A 21,103-nucleotide genomic window follows, 5' to 3' on the forward strand; every position below is an offset into this window, starting at 1 on the left:
GTGACTAGGGTTTTTATGTGGTTATAGCATGACAATATATCCTGTTGCTAATGGAATGCACGAAGTTGCTAGTGATGCTGTTCTCCTGCACAGAATTTAAAGTAGAAGAATTGTGCTCAATGATACCAAGAAGCTATGAGGCTTTTTGTGGTCAGTGATGCTGATAGAAAACAAATAATCCCCTAATTGGATGACGAAAGTCTGTTCTTAAGGATGAGAGAACTGTTCAGGACAAGAAGCCTTGTTGGAAAAGTTCAGAAAAGAAAAAAATTTTATGATAGTATTTTGGCCAGATGCATGCAAAGAAGCACTGAGAACCTATGGGTAGTGGATCTCAAGCATCCACGAATTAACCAACTGTTCTTTCTCCCAAATTATAGGCCAGTAAATCCATGTGTGATTAGGTTTCATGGGTTAGCTCTTCTCATAGTTCACTTAGGGATAGTGAAAATGTTCGTCCTTCAGTGGACAAGGTGTATTGAAACTTGTTGCATTTACTCCCTCTACTTATACCAGAGGAAAACCAGCATTACAGCATTATTATTTGAGCTGGCATATAACCTGCCATATAGTTTGTAATGTGATCTCTAGTGAAATGAAATACACTGCTGGCAAGAACACTGTTATGCTGCTGTAAGGGAATAAGTGCTGTATATTTAGATATAGCATGACATCAAGCACAATTTTGTGTTTTAATTATTATTGATAACTAAAAAAAATCCTGCAGTATTTTTACTGCTTTTTTCTCTCTAAACTTTTGCGTTGTTTTGTAATCATGGCGTAAGTTGAAAGAAACATTCTCTTACTGCCAAGACAAAAGCCTGGTTAAGTAGGCTAGAGAAAGCAAATCTGAGTTATTCCAGTGATTGATGGACAAGGAAGTATTTTGTGATTTCAAGTAATGGGGATAATTCCAAAGCATGTTCATGGACTCTTTTGGCAGCAGGTATACATTTCACCCAGTGTTTAGGAAGGATATGGTTGGATATCTTCGATTTTGCTGCAGGAAAAGTGGTAGCAGGTGTTTTGCCTCACTGTTGAGCACAGCTGAAAAAAAAAAAGTGGTCAGAGAAGAATGCAGTCTGCTCTAGTAGGAACTAAGCACTTTATTTCAAATCAAAGTTAGAAGACCACTTATTAGCAGAATTTTAAAAAAAACTGAACAGAAAGGAATAGAAACACAACTTGAAAAAAATCCCAAAGTCATTAGCATCTAATTTTTGGAGGTGTACCAGAAACAACAATCCCTCTGAACCTCTAACAGTTAATAAAGTAGCACTGTTTCCAGGGAAGGGTTACTATCACATATGATGAAGTAGGACAAAGTTAATCTCCACTAGAACAAAAAAGCCAAACTTTTACTAAATAGAGAAAGATGAAATCACAAGATCTTATTTCCAGGGTTGTGAGTAGTTTTGGAACTTTTTAATGAAGAATAAAACAAGTACAAAACCAGCTGAGTGTGCTTCACAAGTAATTGGTATGGTGTATGGAATACAGATCAGACTTTATATTCAGCACTTGGAAAAGTATTTTAATAACTTGGCGAAGCAAGGGTACTTCTAGTCTCTGAAGCAGCAGCACTCCTTTTCCACCACAATTAGTTTCTCCATTCTGTCATTTTAATAAAAACAACTCTAGAGTTTTGAAAAAACTCATTTGAAGGGAGCACTGATGGCATCAGTGTTAGTATTTGTAGTGGTGTCAGCTTCATGCGAAAAGGCAAGATGAAACAAAAGGAATGTGTGACATTCCAGGTACTGAGAAAGGATGTGGCTTCCAGCCGCAGGAGATACTGTTCTTTACACTAGGTGCCTCTGTGAATTTACTTGTAGTTAAGTGAGTGAGAATAACTGTTTATACCATCAGAGAAAGAACCTGAGGAAATTTTCCTGGATTTACACACCTCTCTGTACCTGGAGAGCAAATTTTCCATATCTCCAGTCTTTCTTTTTGTATGAGTTTTTGGTTTTTTAAAAAAAAGTTAGAAACAACAACAACATAAAACATTTAAGAACCTCATGTGGTTCAGTTCTGGTATGGAGTTTTTATGGCCATTGGCCAAAGTAAACTGAACAGCTGTGGAGACTGTCTTCTTCCAAGGTGTAGACAAATTTTTGTTGTAGCAGTGACATTTTGCTGCTGCCTGCCCCCAGACTCAGCAATTTGACTGCGCCAGGCTTTCTGAACTGGAGGCTCTCGGAGCGCTCCCTAGTTCCTTGTCAAGCTCTCTGGGGTTCATGTAAAGATGGTGTTTTACCCAGCTGGCATCTAGTCAACCATGTTGGTAAAACCTCAAGTTAGAGGTTCCCTGATGCTTAAGTCAATACCCTGCCTCAAGCGCCTCTTCTGTCTCCATGTCCAATCCCGTATGTCTCTCAGTGGCTCCCTCGCTTTTCTCTCCTTCTACTACAAGGAACTTCACTGCCTGCTTCAACAGACGATCCAAAAAAACTTACACATCCCACCAGAGCTCTCCTATCACTGCTTCTTCCTTTTTATATATGGGTGTTATAGGCAGCCCTGGAAGTCTTAGAATCAGAGCTCTGCTTCCCTAATCACTGTACAGAGCTGTTCTAGGAAGCAGTTCCTCTTCCAGACACTTTGCTGTGTAAGTAGATTTCAGTGAGACTTAAGTATCATGCCTGAGGTTGAGGATGCCCTCATCTTGTTTTGGTTGGCAGAAAACAGGAACACAGTGTTGAGCTGAATAGTGTGCTTGAGTGTGGACACTTTTTGCCTTTCCTTACGTCTTGATGACGTTAGATCAAAGGAGTTTTGATTAAAGCACACAGCACTGACTCATGGATTCTAAAACAGGTTGTAATTACAGAGAACTGCTTTAGTCACTGTATAGACATAGGATATATTAGTTTCATATTTAGTTTTTTTCCGCCTAATTTGTCTCCATGTAGCAAAAGAATCACTGCTTACAAGCCTCACTCTTTATGGGGTGATTAAAGAAACAAATGTCCTTTCCGGCTGTAAAAAAGAGTCCTTTGAGTGAACTGTCTAGACAAGGAAAAATATTTGGTGCTTGGACCTTCTCTGTAATATCCCATACATTGGAAGATGTTTAGACTGTACTTTTTAAAAACAAAACAGTCTTCTGTGGGTGTATTATATACTGAATTAGGACACTTGCTGCAATCACAAGTTTTGTTTCTGCAGCTTTTTAGTCGATGACCTTGGGTTTACCTATGAAGAACCACTTGCATGAATCATTGTCCTGTTTCCTTTAACATTTAGCTTTTAAGTAAGTGAAATTCCATAATTTAGGTCATTCTAAAATCTTCAGTTGCAGTTTCTTCTGCTTAGGTTTCTAACAGAGTAATTGTTCTGTGGCTCAGGAACTTTTTTTATTCAACTCATGTAGGCCACTGAAAATGCAAACATTGAGTTATTGTCTGTTGTCTTAAATTCCTGGCTGTCAATCTACCATTGTTTACTCATTTTTAATTCCTTTTCTTAACTGTTATTAACATAGTTTTCTGAATAAAGGTATTCGGATTTTTTTGCTAGATATGTGAAACTGATTATCATGTGGGACTAAATATTAAAATCAGATATGTTATGCAGGTCTAGTGCATAGCAGCAAGAAGGACGGACCAGAAAAACACAGCCATAAAAAATTTTTAATTTCTTTCTCCTCGTAACTCCACATGCATCTTTTTGTAATTTTGTCATTATGGTGAATTGAAAAGGAAAAAGTATTAAAGGTAGTACTTGAACCTCTCACCTTTGACAGTGTCTTTAATACAGATATGTTGCATACTCTAGTTGTTGAGTTATTTCTACTAGGGAGAGTTTGTGGTAAATTTCAATAAGTTCAATATGCAGAAACCGCCCAAAATTTCATATTCAGTTCCTTGAGGATAAGCATACTGGCTATTGTATTCTTTGCCAAATACAAATTACCCTTTCTGACATAAATTCTTTCAATATTTTTCCTTTGTTTAATAAATCAAGATATAAAGACCATTAAAATCTTTATTGACAAAACTTACAAACCAAATAATTTTTTTCTGCCACTTCCATCTGCAAGTACTTTTTTTACAATCATTAATTATACTCACAAATTTCTCCTAGATTATGGTGTATGTAGTTCATACATTTTTTGTGTGAAATTTGTATTTTAGCTGAAGGTTGTTAACCAGTGAATCAGTTCAGTAGATGTAAGTTTCCAAACACTTAAGCATCCTAAAGTAAAATTGGATGCCTTTCTGAGAAAAATGTTAAAATTGCACAATTTACTCCATTGGTAGTGAAATTGCCAGAGTTTTTTAACCTATTTAAGAGGTTTCTGGCTTTAAAAGTCTATATGCAATTCTAAACCTGTTCACACCCTGCCACAGCACATAGGAAAAGCTGGTTTTCAAGACCCCAAAAAGCCTCTCCCTGTGGCATGTGGAAGTATGTGTGGATGAATTTGAGCACTTGGGGAGCAAGAGGGCAACACAACAGGTAACAGATATAGATGGTAATACATGCTGTTAAATTTTGATAGCTTGGGGGCCTGTGACCACTTGGTTCCAAGACCAAGAGTTCCCTTTCAGCTTAGCATAAGACATAATTTAAAAGGAAAAATGTCCTTGCTGGGTGAGCACTGTCAGGGGAAGAATGAGGTTGCAGGGGTGGTTTGCTTTCGGAAGACTTTGTAACAGGAAAGCTAGAAATTCTTGTTTTCGCTTGGGAAGCCTGCAAAATGCCTTCTCAAGAGTGTTAGATGTTTTTGTCCCCTTCTGCAATCCAGAGGGTGTTGCAGAGAGAGCTGTGTTACCTCTGTCTCTCCTATGCTGGAGAGAAATAGCCCAGACATGTACAGAGGGCTTGGGAAGGCGAGGGAGAAACAGAGGGTATAAAGAGGCCCTTAGATGGCGGGAACTTGCCTTTTTTCTCCCTGGGGCCCAGTGCATGAACTGCACCGTTAGGTATTTTGTAAGTTTCTCATGTTCTGGCCTTCTACATAAACTTTTTGAATTCTTTCCACTGCCTTAGCGTTTCTGGGGATATCTGCATTTCTGACTTTACAGAGGTGCATCTTTGCTGACTTCTCTAGGTCTTCTTTGACACAGCTTTGAAGAGCTGCAGGAGTAGACAGGACTATGTTTGAGCCCTACTCTCTCCTAAGCGATAGACACTCAGCAGCAGTGCTGCGCACCTGTTCAAAGAAGCCCTATCTCTGTAGCAATGCAGAATTCAGTCCCACCAGCTCTTTAGTTCAGGGAGTGCCTAAGGCCTTCACTGAAGGTAGGATGGTGGCAAGCGCCATCACATGAAGGGCTACTGTAATGTACAGAATTAACCATAGTAATAAGTACTCAGATAAATCAAGAGCAAATCCCTTTATTCCCCATTTAAAATGTAATTACCCCTTGAGGCACTGTGCAGAAGGCAAGGGGACAGCAACCTTACTTAATGTCATAATGTTTTTTAGAAAAGAAGTACAGCAATATTTTCTCTGCTTCAGACTGCAGTGGAATTTAGAAGGAAGAAGGTACTACTCCTAGTATCCTGGCAGGTTCCCTGTTTCAGCTCATGTTCTTCCTCCTGAAAAGCACACCATGACATCTTTAATGACCACAGATGGTCAGGGCTTTGGGTTTAGGTCTTTCTTTAAGTGGAGATAAAAATAATACATTCCTAGCACTTGTCATACAGTTACAAAAATAAACCATGATCTGCCACAAGCGGCTTTGCTTCATTATAGTTTGAAGGGCAGCTGAGTCAAAGAACAGACTTACTCATGCAAGTGACTCTTACTTCCAAGGCCAGCAAACCACAAACAGGAACTACAAATGAAAGGGACAGTACAGAAAGCATGCAGGCACTGGAATTACTTTGCCTACCTGAGTAAGATTATTTGTATGTGTAAATTTACAGGATTAAAGATGGCTCAGTCCGCAGATATTTACCACTTAGACCATGAAATTCTCTTCTGTGCTGAGAGCCAGAATGAGATCTGCACAGCACTTCTGCACAGGGGATGCAGCCCTACCCTTGAACTCTTTTTGTAGGCACAGTGGGTTCGGTTTCACGGGTGCTGTTGACTGCATAATACTACACTGGTAGAATCTGTAAGTCAGTCAGAGAGATTATTTAAACTGTGGCTTATTATGTGGTATGTATCATGCCATGGTTGGCAGGTTTGGTGAAACAGAGGGGTGAAGGCAGTTGACCAAAGCCATTGTCTGACATATTTCCTGCAAAGTGAATACTGAAACAATTTCTTAAATTGTACGTGTGCAAATTTTTGTGTCTTGTCCTTTGGGTGTTCCTTCCCAATGTGTAGAGGAACATTGCTGCATCTGTTTGCAGAAATGGCCTGTCTGTTAATTTTCTGCACACTTCATGAATGTCTGCCTTTGGCTGTCACGCAGCCTGTCTGATGTTAAAATTCTTCCTTGCAGATGTGGATGAATGTGCAAATGGCACAGTATGTGGCAGTCACGGGTTCTGTGAAAATATGGATGGCTCCTACCGCTGCCTCTGTTACCAAGGGTATCAGGACACACAGGATGGGCAAGGGTGTACTGGTGAGTTCTTAGGTGCAAGTAGTCATTTCTAGTTCAAGTGATCAAAAAGCAACATTCAAACAAAACGCATTTCACAAGTACACTTTTATTTTCTGTCATTTTTTGTTAAAGTTATACCACTTACAAGTAAAATGAGGTTGAGCTGTGCTTTAGTCACTGAACTTTGTGCCAGATGGAAACTTAACTGTGTATCTGTTCAATGAGAACCTGCTATTAGGACAAATGGAAGCCAACAGCAAGTAAGCTGAGCCACTCATTTTATCTCTTTTTAAAAACCCAAGAAACCTCACAGTTCCTGCATGTCAGGATCATTCACAAGTATAAATCATAATAGGTTGAATTTAATACTTCAGCCTATTAAAGTGCACCATCTGTTTAGTCCCTTAGCTGAATAACCAGGACCCTGCACTACCCCTGCAGGAAATAGTGTCTGGCATTTCCTGCCAGAAATGCCAGGCTGAATTAGATGGCACCTCCCTAGGTGCACGTATTTGAACAGATCTTAACACTGGCTTCTAGCTCTAGGAAAGACACCTATCACCATGAAATTATGTGAGATTTTTGTAGATATGTAAATACTGCACATTTCTTTTGTGAGTAGTAGGTTTCCAGATCTGTTGTTTATAGTGATGGTTGGACTCGAGAACCATCTGAGGCAGCACAAGTTTCTAATATAAAATTAATACCAGATCAAGGAAAGGTATTCATTAAGCAATTTCTTCAAGCCAGAATCAGGATGAAACACATTTACCAGGAACAGAGACTTAAATGGAATGCCAAACAGAGAGGAGTTAGAAGTTTTACAGAGTGTTTGTATGCATTTTCTAATATATTAAATAGTTTTGTTACAAAATTCTTTATGCCATTTGGCACTTAGCTTGCAACATACCAATATATATTTTGGCATGCAGTAACTTTTCATGGAAGAAAACAAATGAAGCAAAGAAAAAAAAAGGGAAAGGAAAAGCTGGTATGAAGCTAAATTTAATTTTGAGTTCCTAGTGAAATAAAACCATAAAATAATATATTTGTTTATTTTTTTCTTGTATACACTATGTAATATAAAATACTCTTATAAATTTTGAAGCCAGTTTTCTACAAAAACAATTTTAGGAAAAAGTAAGTCTCTAGTTCCTGACTAGGCATTGTTCCCCAAAGAAGACTTGTTCCTTATGAGAGGAACCCAGTAAAAAGATAAAGAATCTAAGTATATTTTAAAAATGTTGAGCAAACTCTAAGTTAAAATGCATATTTATATAAAAATATGCAAAAAAACATTTATTCATATGAGTAGATTTTGATGGGTAAGAGGTAAAACTGATGAAGCATTGCCTCACAAGTTATACATTAGACCACACTCAGTTATAGAGATTTCTGAATTGTGATACAGAAATTATCATTTACAGATTCTGTCATTAGTAGACAAAGTAGATTTTCAAATGTCCACTTTAGCAAAAGAGAGTAAAGTTAGGTGATCCTGACAGTATTTAGTAATCCTTGCTTAAATACAGACAACTCTCCTGTCAATCAAACAAGCATTTCAGAGTAGGCTAGTTAGCAAGTGTATGGAATCCAAGTTAGGAATATGTGGAGTGAGGAGTTTTGCAGTGTTTGGCAGGGGTCTCTGGATGACCTGTGCATAACTCTTCTGGGTTCCAGAGCAGCCTGTGAGGCCATGTATATGAGAGGCATATGGTGGCAATAGGACTGGGGAATTCACTGATCAGTGGTTGTTCACAAGGAAAATGGGATTTTGAGGAGGAACATTAATTGTCTTTTTATAGTGCAGTCTGAATCACACCAAAACCTCTTAATTCTGCTCCTTCAGTTTAGTGTAAATTTGATAATAAGGTCAAGAAAACAAATGAAATTAGTCTGAATATTAAATCCCAAGAAGAGGATACACTGGAAAGCAAGTATTAAAAATGAGAAAGAAACAGCAAAAAAAAAGTGTTTTCTGATCTACAAGCAGCACCTAATCAGCACTAATACCCTATAAACTGTCGCTTTCAGGGACCTTTATTTCAAAGGACTGACTACTTGTTTATGAATCTACTTTGGTATTAGTGAGTTTTTAATCCTTCCCTAGAGATCACATCAATAATCTGGCAGACAACATTGGCACAGATACAGCAGATAAAAGAACAAACTGTCGGTAATGGGTCTCAATTTATGTTTCGGATTTTTTCCCCAGATGTGAATGAATGTGAAATGTTGAGTGGAGTATGTGGCGAAGCCCTCTGTGAAAATGTTGATGGTTCTTTCCTGTGTCTGTGCTCTGATGAAAACCAGGAGTATGATCCAATGACCGGACAGTGTCGTTTCCGTACCTCACCAGGTAAAGTGCTAGTGGATTTTTGCATGCGTGCCATTATTTCCACTGCATATGTAACCACGGGAAAGGCAAAGTTGGTTTAAGTGCTGGCGTTGCTTTAACAATAACAGAAAAATTTAAAACTTTTTCTTCTTGAAAGTGCGTGCATGAGAAGAGGTTTTTCTAGGACGGAATGTGTTATCGGTGAATCATTAGCAGTGAAAACATAGCAGAAACACCTTCTAAATGTAATACATCAACAGACTTGGCAATAATGATGAACTGTTACAGCAGTTAAGAGTAAACAGTCTCTTGTTTGCTGTACTGTAATAATGAAATGCGATATGGAATCAAGTCTGCCCTGAGTGATTTTAATTTTTGTTCATATTTTTACAAACATTCACTAGTATGCTTGGACAGTGTTTAAGGAAGCATATTATTAAAATCAGAATTTGTATATAGTGATATGTTGTTAGCATTATCTAGTATTAACATCAGTCCTAAGAAAACATAGTGGGGAAAGCAAAAACCCAAACCACTAAATTGTTGACCATCTCGTGCTGATGTCAGTCACTTGAAGAGTGACTGTTTGAGGGGCCTTGCCTACTTTACTCCTTTTTTCCCCACTAATCCATTGTACTTGATTTGTGAGGGTTTTTTATCAAGTGTCTTTTGTGTTAAAAATACTACTGGAAAGCTGCCTCAGCAGTTCTACACTGATCCATTTTGGAGGAAGGAACAAGCGCTCAATAAGGATCAACAGAATACAAGAAGTGAAAAGATTTACTTGCATGGCTTTTTTTCTCCTCCAGAATGCAAATCTTGGTATTTTTTCTTATTTTGTTCTTACACTACAGGCTGATCTAGCTTCTGGAAAGCTTTGGTTCTAGTGCCAGGATGCAGACTCTACAGCTTCTAAAGTTGTGGCTATTTTTTCCTGTCAGTCATGGTCCTTCAGACTTGTATACAAGGTTGAAATATCTGTGACCTAATTGTAACAAGTATTTAGATCACTGAACGTAGCACTCAGCGGCACTCAAGAAGTTGCCTGTGAAATATCATTAGCAGCTGATTGACAAACATTTTTATCCTGTGAGGAGGTAGTACTCAGGAGAGTTCAGCTACTTGATGAAACAAAACCAAAGCTAAAAAATCAGTAGAGGACCTGAGCCGTCAAGTCCAAGGAACATTTGAGCACATACCCTAACATAACTGTGGGGAGGAAGCAAATGAAAAACACAGTGTGACTGATTGTACTGTCAACAGATGGGTACTCTTCTGTCAGTACTAACTCCATTTTGTTGTCAGCAGGGAACAGAGCTCTGCTGTGATCAGTTTGGAAAGAAACTATTCCTCCTTCCCTTCCAGCCTTCATCAGGCTCTAGCAGAACCCATGCTTTATCTTTTTCTCTTCTCTGATAAGGTCATCAAGGGGGAAGATCTCATATGGGAGATCAGAAGGACTTAGTGAGAAGTACTTTATATTATATGCTCTTGAACTAGAATAAGGCAAAGTGGCTGTACCAGGAACAGGGATCTTACTATTCTCTTTTCTTCCGAAGTAAAAGGAGAAAAGACTGCTGTTAGTTCTTCTTAAACTATTCTTGCTGCAAAGAGCATTAGAATAGCCACACATCCTCTGCCTTTGATGAGCGACATACTCAAGTTGGGCGTGGTTTTCTGGGAGCTCCTGTGGTGCATGTGGACATCATCTGTCAGTGTTAGCTTGCACATGCCTATTTTCAGAAAGGAAGAATTTAATCTGCATTATCCTTTTGCAGATATCTATAGTTCAGCATGGTTTACTCAGCTCTTTCTTATTTCTCATTCTGTATTTTTGTGCATAAAGAAGAGTTTGTCCATCTCTTATGAAGTGCAAATAGGTGAAATTTGTTCGAATGTTACTTCAATCTGTGACCTTTTATCCATGTGGTTAAAGGCTGCTAGATTTGTGGAGTACTGTGTGTTAACACTTTTCTTATCATTACGGACTTCCTTTTATTTAGATTTCATTTGCTCCAAATTTGTCTATTGTTAACTCTGCCTTGAAACAATCCTAACAGTGTACGTATCAGGAATTCAAGCCCATATTGTCACATTCCAGTCAAAAACAACATCAAAACAAAGTAATCGTGCAAGGTTTGATTGTCTCATTCCTCTCCTCTCCACCCCACCATTCACAAAATGTAGGAAATGCTTCAGAAAGAAGAAAACATACAGGAGGAAAAGAACTTTATTCTATATGAAATGAAAATTTGCTGTTATATACATCTTTATATCTAAGAGAGAAAAAAATGCACAGATTAGGTTGAAGTCTTCTCATTTATTCTTTTAACAAGCTGTATAAAGCCATTTGTGATTAATTTCTATCAAGTACCAAGCTCAATGTAGTTCAAGTAACAATACATATTATTGTGGGTTTAATTTTTGCATGTCGCAGAATGCGTTTAAACTACTAATATAGACTGATACATTACTAATATGTCTCATTGCATTGAATGGATAATGGAAGCAATAATGGATAGTGTATATTTGAGGATTAGAAGAGGTATGCTTTGGGGTGGCATGCCAAAACTTTAGGAACTGAGTGCTAGTGAGATCCCTCAATCTCCTTCATGAGGTTTCTATACCAATGCTTGCAGCATGACAAATGAGCTTGAAGCCTTGGCCCAGTCCCCTCTAGAGATATGACATCACTGGCATAAGCAAGACCTGGTTGGATGAGTCCTGTGGCTGGAATGCCATGTTGGATGGTTACAGGCTTTTCAGGCAAGGTGGAAGATGGTGTGTGTAGTGAAGGGGCTGGAATGCATGGAGCTTACAGCTGGCAATCGCACAGTTTAGAGTTTATGGGTAAGGAGTGGGAACCTACAATAGACCACCTATTGCCAGGACAATGGCACTGGTGAATTGTTATTTGAGGAACTAATGGACACCTCCAAATCAAATGCCCTTGTCCCTGTGGGGGACTTCAACTTGCTGGGTGTTAACTGTGAACACCACACAGCTTGTACAACCCACGCCTGAAGATTCCTAAAACACCTAGATATGCATACGCACTGTACACACACACACACATTAAGTGTTGCAGCTTGTGACATGTGGAGTCAGTTGAGAAATCTAGACAAGTTCACCCTGATGATAGGCCCATACAAATCTATTTTTACTGGATTTTTGAAAAATCCAATTCTGAAAGTCAGAATCAAAGAATATGATGAGTTGGAAGGATCATTGAGTCCAAACCTTAGCCCTGCACAGGACCATCCCCAAGAGTCACACCATATGCCTGAGAGTATCATCCAAATTCTTCTTGAACTCTGTCAGGCTTGGTGCCATGACCATTTCTCTGGGAGCCTGTTCCAGTACTCAAAGACACTCAAAGGGTGAAGAACCCTTCTCTTATATCTAACCTAAACCTCCCCTGGCACAACTTCTGGCCATTCCCTCGGGTCCTGTCGTTGGTCACCACAGATCAGTGTCCACCTCTCTTCTTCCCCTCACGAGGAAGTCCTAGACTGCAATGAGGTCTCCCCTCAGTCTCCTCTTCTCCAGGCTGAACAGACCAAGTGACCTCAGCCGGTGTTACTCAAGCTGTTTGCTCAGAGCCATCTGAGTCTTTGCTGAGTTTTTAGAAGTCATGAACTTGTAATGACTATTTTTCACTCTAGCAATCACCTTTCTGATTCTACCTGTGAATGAGAGGTGTTGGTACACAGCTGCAGTATTTAAGATCCATCAGTTTTACACGTTTTGGGTTTTTTTCAGATCAAAATGTTAACAGGACAATATTAGACAAATGCTTAAGTGTATGCTAAAATGTAAGCATGTGCTAATATCCAGACTGTCTACTGAATCCTATATTACTAATGTATGTTTTTGCATCAAACATATGCTGAAGCATATTATTGGATCAAGGCTAGTCTAAGGTATATAAATCTATTTCTAATAAATACTTCAGAATCCAACCATGCAGGAACTATACAGAATTTTTCATATAGGTTGTTGTATCAAGAATATGATAAAATTGTGTTCCTGTACCAGCATGCCTTAGGTAGACAGATATTTTACATTTTCTAACAAAAAACCAGAAGCAACAATGCAAAACATATGTATCCATTTCCTATCTTATTTTTTCAACATACCTAGTGAAGTTACTTTCAAACCCAGCCTTTTTACTAAATGGTTAATAATCTATGAAAGAGAAATTATAAGCCTGTAGACACAGACTGGTCTTGAAAAAAAAAAAGATTTGTGTCTCATTTGCTTCATTTGCTTTCCAAACATTCATGACGCCTGCTTGACTAACCCTCAGCCACAGCTGTGTAAACAACAGCCGTTTAAGCTGATGAACAGATAATGGGAGGAGAAACAAACACATCATATGTAAAATGGGAATAAAAAAGGACATGAGACTGTCTCCCCTTCCTCCCAGGGCAGCTTCTGGTGTTCTTTCTCTGGTAAACAGGATGAAAACTGCCATGCTTTCTCTCCTGTTGAAAATTTGGCTTTGATTCAGTTAGACAGATGGCAAATGGCCAAGGAAAATGTATGATTTGGTGTCTGAAGTACTGCTCTCTCACCTTGAAATGGCAGATTTTAGCTGCATTTCTGTGACATGATAATCTTAACATAGTTCCTATTGGATAGCGACTGATACCGCAAAACCACCTCAATTGATGCAATTCAGCACATTATGGAAAATTGTAATTATCTGATGAGGGTTGACCACAGGCTAAACTAACAAAGCTGAAATAAGCACCCAGCGGGGTGTTTCTTTTAATGTACAACTGAATTGTATTGGCAAAACTGCAAAGGAAAGTTTGCCTTGTAGGTGGCAATGCTATACTAAATTTGAATAGAGGTGTCTGCTAGCCCCTCAGCATCCCAAAACTGAAGTCACTTTTCTGAGGAAACTAGAAATAATTCCAATTGTCAGTTTGGAATTAGAAGCCCAAAGAACTATTATACGTTCATACCACTGGAGTGCAATCCATACTGGCATTTTTAAACCTGCTTTCCTCAAAATGGATCTAGTATTTGCATGCTGAGTAAAGTTGCCTTGCTCCATCTGCTTGGGGGAATGTGGGTGTGCAGTGATAATAGGATTGAGGTAGCAAGAGCTGCAGTTCATTTAATTCCTTCAGCATTTGTTGGACAATCACTATCTTCAAGCTCCCACCTCACAACCATTATTTTTTAAGTGGTATTTTTGAATCATAGACCTGTTTAGGTTGGAAGTGACCCTAAGATCATCAAGCCCAACCATTAACCAGCACTGCCATGTTCATCACTAAACCATGTCCCCAAGTAGCACACATTTTTTGAACACTTCCAGGGAGGGTGACTTGAACACTTTTCCTGGGCAGCCTGTTCCTGTGCTTGACCACCCTTCTGTGAAGAAGTTTTTCCTAATATCCAACCTAAATTTCCTCTTGAGCAACTTGAAGTCATTTCCTCTCATCCTTTCACTTGAGACATGGCAGAAGAGGCCAACCCCCACATCACTACAATGTTCCGGGTAGTTGTAGAGAGCGATAAGGTCTCCCCTGAGCCTGCTTTTCTGCGGGCTAAACAGCCCCAGTTTCCTCTGAGCTGCTCCTCTTAAGACTTGTGCTCCAGACCCTTCACCAGCTCTGTTGCCCTTCTCTGGACATGCTCTGGCATCTCAATATCCTTCTTGTAGTGAGTGGGCCCAAAACTAAGCACAGGATTTGAGGTACAACCTCACCAGTGTCAAGTACTGGGAGACGGTCACTGCCCTGGTCCTGCTGGCCACACTATTCTTGATACAGACCAGGATGTCATTGGCCTTCTTGGTCACCTGGGCACACTGCTGACTCATGTTCCACCAGCTGCCAACCAGCACCTCCAGGACCTTTTCCACCAGGCAACTTTCCAGACTGTAGTGCTGCATGGGGTTGTTGTTGCCCAAGTGCAGGACCCTGTGGAACCCCATACAGTGTGCCTTGGCCCATCGATCCAGCCTGTCCAGATCCCTTTGCAGTGTTTTTCTATACTCCAACAGATCAACATTCCTGCCCAACTTGATGACCTCCCGCAAACTGACTGAGGGTGCTCTCAATCCTCTAATCTGGATCATTGATAAAGATATTAGACAGGACTGACCCCAGTACAGAGCCCTGGGGAACACCACTTGTGACTGGCCACCAGCTGAATTTAAATCCATTCACCACCACTATCTGGGCCCAGCCATGCAGGCATTTTTTCACCTGGATCTTCCTTCCTTATATATATCTATGCTTTCTTATAGATGGGTGTCATATTTGCTAACCTTCATTGAGCTGGGACCTCCCTGGTTAGGCAGTATTGCTGTTGAATGATGGAAAGTGCCTTGGTGAGAATGTCTGCCAAATCCCTCAGTACCTCAGGTGGATCCCATCCAGCTCCATAGACTTGTGTCTACATGGCGTAGCAGGTCACTAACTGTTTCCTCTTGGATTGCAAGGCTTCATTCTGCTCCCCATTGCTGTCTTCCAGTTTAGGGGACTGGGTACCGTGGGGATAACTGTTCTCGCTATTAAGGACTGAGGCAAAAAAGGCATTAAGTACCTCAGTCTTTTCTTTATTCTTTGTCACTGTGTTTCCCCCCAACATCCAAAAAAAGGGATGGAGATTCTCCTTAGCCCTCCTTTTGTTGTTGATGTATTTGTAAAAACACATTTTGTTGTCTTTTATGGAAGTAACCAGATTAAGTCCTGATTCAGCTTTGGTCTTCTAATTTGCTCTCTGCATAACTTCCTGACATCCTTGTAGTCCTCCAGAGTTACTTTTCCCTGGTTTCAAGGGTGATTCACCTTTTTTCTGAGTTCTAGCCAAAGTTCTCTGTTCAGGCAAGCTGGTCTTCCCTGTTATCTTGTATTTCACCACATAGATGTGGCCTATGGCACCTTTAAGATTTCTTTCTCAGAGTACATCCAACCTGCCTGGATTCCTTTACCCTTCAGGACTGCCACCCAAGGGATTCTCTTAAAGAGGTGCAAGTCTACCCTTTGGAAGTCCAAGATGGCAGTTCTGCTGGCACCCCTCCTTACTTCTCCAAGAATCAAAATCGCTATCGTTTTCTGATTGCTTTGGCCAAGACAACCTCTGACCATCACATCACCCACCAGTCCTTCTCTGTTCACAAACAGCAAGTCCAGCAGGGCACCTCCCCTGGTTGGCTCTCTCACCAGCTGTGTCAGGAAGTTATCTTCCACATACTCTGCAAACCTCCTAGACTGTTTCCTCTCTGCTGTCTTGTAATTCTAGCGGACATCTGGTAAGTTGAAGTCAGCCACAACAACAAGGGCCAGAGATCGAAAGACTTCTCCCAACTGCTTATAGAAGATTTTATCTCCCTCTCCATCCTGATTGGGTGTTCTATAACAGACTCCCACCAGAATATCTGCCTTGTTGGCCTTCCCCCTGATTCTTACCCATAAATGCTCAACCCTATAGTCATCATCATTAAGCTCCAGACAATTGAGACACTCCCTAACATACAGGGCTACCCCACCACCTCTCCTTTCTTGCCTCTCTCTTCTGAGGAGTTTATAACCATTCATTGCAACAGTCCAGTTGTGTGAGTCATCCCACCACGACTTGATGACTACAACTATGCTATAGTTTTCCTGCAGCACCATGAAACTAACATTTGCTGCAGTAGCATCTGGAAATGTGCTGTCACTCAGGTATAAAATAAGATTCTGATTCCTGCCTGGATACCTGCATTGCCTGAGAAATGTTATATGCTTGGCTTATTGTGCAAGAGATTGAGTGGAAATGAATGAAATCTCAAGGAATGGAAAATCGACCAGCATGCAATAATTCTTGGTAGGTTGTTTGTGAGTTAGACTTTTGTTAAGTGCTAAGCATAAAGAACTATTTCCCTAGATAAAAAGGAAGTGGACTAGTCATCTCAAGATTTATCTTGTTCAGGTTCCTAATCAAAGTTTTGGGGTTGATTAATAAATGTGAGCATATATAATTTTAGAACTTGATGACTTTATTGATGGCCTGAGAAAAGTTTTTCATAGCAGTCAAGTGTGAATAATAATTTTATGTGGTAGTTCCCACTTCTGAGCTCTTGATGAGAATTTCTGTGAAGTGCAAAGTTAGGTAGACAGAGTTCTGCAAACACAGAAGCTTTAACTAGGTATTTTTTTTCAAACTCGCTTCTTGGTGTACTTTAGGAGTGCCTATTAATAGGGTCTTTTATTGGATCTATGGGACAGACTATTTTGCCTCCAGTCCGTATAAATATTGTGAGAGGACCCACTCAGCTGCTTAAGGTAATAAATCTGACTTCTTGGCTGGATGCCATTTAAAAGTAAAACACAGAGTCAGTTAACCTGACATCTGCATTTTATTCCTCTGCTTACCATGGAGTCAGTAAGTTACTTTTGCAAAAATCATAAAGGGCCTTATATTCAAATGTGGAACATGCTTTTTTCCCAGTGAAATTAAAAGGGGCTGTAAATACTCATTGTTTTGAAAATTTTGTCTTTTTCAGTTCATGCCTTAGCTCCTTTATCTGAAAAATTAGGTTGTAATGTTTGCTTACCTTTTCATGCATTGCTTGAAAATTATAGAAGTGCAAAGATGTAGGGATCCCTTTGTGGCCAAGTTGGAGTACAGGTCTGAAAAAGCCAAAGGAAGGTTATCAACTTCCATCATTCTTTCTAAGAATTGAAAAGTTAAACCAAAATTTGTACTTAACCATTTTCTTTCCTACTCTCTCATTCTCCTGTAAGATTGATTCATATCATATGTTATCTTGTGTGATTTATGTTTTCTTTCCTCCTTTAGAAATGCCAATAGAGACCAATCAACATGAAGATGGAAAGAAGGAGTGCTACTACAATCTGAATGATGCTAATTTCTGTGACAATGTGCTTACGTCCAATGTAACCAAACAAGAATGCTGCTGTACCTTGGGTGCTGGCTGGGGTGATAACTGTGAAATCTTCCCATGTCCTGTCATTGGAACTGGTAAGATGGGGGCTCCTGTCCATTTGCAAGCTTTTGAAGCATTATGTTTATGTTAACAGTAGTGTGCCTTGCCTTCAGAGAAGACTTGTCCATTAAATCCTGTGGTCTATAGTATTTAGTCGTGATTTATCCACGGAAACCTTCCACGGAGGAAAGGTTAATAATTCTTACCTGGTGTAAATCCATTGGCTTCTCTGCAGTTGCTCTAGAGATAAGAAGAGCCTGTTACTGAACAGCATTAACTCCAACTGATTTTAAGGAAAACTAGGTTCTCACAGAAACTTTTTCTAGATGCTGTGGTAACATGTTAGATTTTTTCTATAAGATGGAAAACAAAGGTAAGCATTACAGCGTTTTTAGGTCTGCAGCTGTTCTTTGTAAAGCTTTTTCTGCAACACTATGAATTACTCATCTACAACATTAGTTTTACATTTTGCTACTTACTGAACAATTCAGGTGATCGTGTTGTTGGCAGACCATTTTTTAACCTCTAAGTATTAAATTAGACAAAAATAACCATATGATATTTGTCACAAATATTCAAAACCAGTACTTGAAACGTAAACAGTGATGGCTGAAATTCAGAATCCAGCTGGAAAAAATCACATAAGAGAGAATATATATAAAATTTTTGAGATTAAATGCTAAAGATTACAAATGCATCACCGTGTTTAATTCCTTTTTCAACTATACCTTAGAATCAGTGAAACTGAAATGAAATGCATGACAAAAAAGGGGCCTTTCTGCTTGGATAGGTTTATTTGATTCTGTATAGTCTCCAAGACACTTGAAATAATTTCCCTCTGTAATCCACACCATGTTCTCCTGTTGCAGTCAATTAGTGTTTTTCCTATATAAGGACTGAAGAATGTGAACAGAGGTTTGTATCTCAGTCGGGGTATGTCTAGATTACAGCTTGCTGTATAGCTCAGAGAGGCCCTTGGTAGCTTTAATTAAGATAATTTGACTACTGGTATTGTTATAACTGCAGCGCACCATGAAATCAAGTAAGGCCTACATTCTCCTGCCTAGGAGCAAGAGAAATGAGTTTGTATGGAGCTCTATGATGCTGTGGGTACCCCAGCTAGGTTTCTCAAGGCTAGGTCGGCAAACGGAGAGCAGAGGAAAGTCAAGCTGTATCATTTAACTTGCCTTTTTTAGCTAAGAGTGTGCGTGATTGCCTGATAGGTGCAAATAAGGCAGGTTTCTCAAAATACCCTGAAACACATAAGTAGCACATACATGTTTGAGTGCCTTTTTCTTAATGACATAATTTTTTGTTTTCCCTCTCTCCCAGCTGAATTTACTGATTTGTGTCCGGAAGGAAAAGGTTTCATTCCCTCTGGAGAATCATCTTACGGGCTTCTTGCTCAGAATTACAGAGGTCAGTACTGATTCATATTAAGTTTATTTATTTCAGTTCTGGTAGTTGATTGACTAGCAATGTAAACATACTAATTCAACTTTTATTAGGTGATAAAAACAGCTTGTGATATGAAACATTACTGAAAATCATCATTTGACAGATTGTTAAGAATGTCAATTACACAGTCTCTGTAATATTCTGGTTTAATTTATACTAAGTGCTATAAACTATGAGAATAGGTGCTGAGACCACAAACCTCAAATACTCATTTACATATGAAATACAAAGCCAACTTAAATTTGTAAATAGGTATATGGGGAGTTGGGAGAGAGAAGACTTCTGTTAAACATTAGGCCTACAATGGAGAATGAATATAAAAACTGAAGAGAAGTTGAGCAACAATGTTTTCAATACAGAACTTCATAAAATAATTATTGAACAAAAGGTGGTAGAGAAATAAGAGGGATAGAAGTTGGTGGATGTGAGTGGGAGGGAACTGGCATCACCAAAAAGGAAAAGTGAGATCAGTGGAATCCCTTTTCAGGTTTGAGAAGTAGCCATCAATATTAATAATTTGCGATCAGTTTTCTTTGGCATAAGCACACTGGAATTTGCGTTAGCTAAAATGAAGTCAACGTATTATCTTTTACATAACAGCTACAGAATCTCTAGAAAAGCACACATTTTATATATTTATTACTATTAGAATGACTGTTTTACAAATCAAGAAATAAATATAGCAAGTACTGTGTGTTCGTGTCATGTAAAAATGCAGTAAAAAATACTATTTTTTAAAGACCTTAATAGAGGCAGAATCATAGAATGTTCAGGGTTGGAAGGGACGCAGAAGACCATCTATGCTCAAACTCCCCTGCCGTGGGCAGGGACACCTCTCACTAGAGTGGGTTACTCAAGGCCTTATCCAACATGACCTTGAACACTGCCAGGGTTGGGGCATCCCCAATATCGCATGGTTGATAGATAAGCATTTGTCAGACTTGCTTCTAGCTAAATAATTAATCTGTCAGACTTAATTCTGAGAGATGAAAAAAATGGTGGAAAGATTTTTGTGGTTTTTTTCCCTAAAGGTTATTGTATGTACTTTTTAAACTACCCTTGCTCACTAAGTAGGACACTACTAAGTTGATTTTCTTGTTGAGTTAGTGAGTAGACCATAATTGAGTTCAGTTCTCTGTCTTACCAGTAATTTTTTGTGTTATCCTCAGCAGGTGCTTCTTTGCACCTATAAATTGCATGTGACATGGAAAAAATAACAAAGTTTATAAGGCACTAATACCCAGATTCGTTCAAATTAACGTGGGCTTTTAAATGGGGTAACTCCTGTAAGACTCCACTCTCTGGAGGTTGCATTGTCCAGCAACTTGGAGTAAAGAACACAGATGGATGAACACAGATCTAAGACTGATGGTAGTAGGGACCAACCTTCGAGAGACTTACAGTTTTCGTCTAGACAAGTTAGAATATTGTCACAGAGCTCATCTCAAAGGATCTGATAGTCTCTGAGAGTATTTTTGTGCAGGGGTTGTTTAAGGGTGTTGTTTATCTTTGCAGATCTAAGATTTCTGTATATATTCACAAGGGGGGTTGGGACATGCTGTGTGTACAGTATGTCCAAATGTCTCAGACAAAATATGCATTGTTTTTGTGCTACCTCAGGGTCGATAATATCTCTAGCTGCTATAAATATTGAAATGTGGAAATAGTTCATCCAGAAATATCTTCCACAAATCCTTGCCGTAATCAGACTTCTTCTGTTTTCAGTAAATTTATTCTGTAAAAACCTTAGGAATGACGCAAAGGACAAATACTAAATGAATAAGTAACTTTTAGTAATATGATCTTTCTCTGTTACACTAACTCATGTGTTCCTGTTGC

At 39.2% G+C, this 21,103-nt stretch overlaps 1 protein-coding gene across 8 annotated transcripts in view; it reads left to right on the plus strand.

The window, feature by feature from the left end:
* The window catches only part of LTBP1 (latent transforming growth factor beta binding protein 1), a 196,044-nt gene that overhangs the window by 153,585 nt on the left and 21,356 nt on the right, over positions 1-21,103 (plus strand). For all 8 annotated transcript variants that reach the window (XM_027682061.1, XM_027682064.1, XM_027682063.1 and 5 more), the window contains 4 exons: positions 6,411-6,536; positions 8,731-8,874; positions 17,659-17,841; positions 19,139-19,225. In XM_027682061.1, the coding sequence (XP_027537862.1) occupies positions 6,411-6,536; positions 8,731-8,874; positions 17,659-17,841; positions 19,139-19,225 (540 nt within the window). The remainder of the gene's footprint in view (positions 1-6,410; positions 6,537-8,730; positions 8,875-17,658; positions 17,842-19,138; positions 19,226-21,103) is intronic.

Source organism: Neopelma chrysocephalum, unplaced genomic scaffold (assembly GCF_003984885.1).
Source record: "Neopelma chrysocephalum unplaced genomic scaffold, ASM398488v2 Primary Assembly neopelma1_61c, whole genome shotgun sequence".
In the NCBI taxonomy this organism is placed as follows: Eukaryota; Metazoa; Chordata; class Aves; order Passeriformes; family Pipridae; genus Neopelma; species Neopelma chrysocephalum.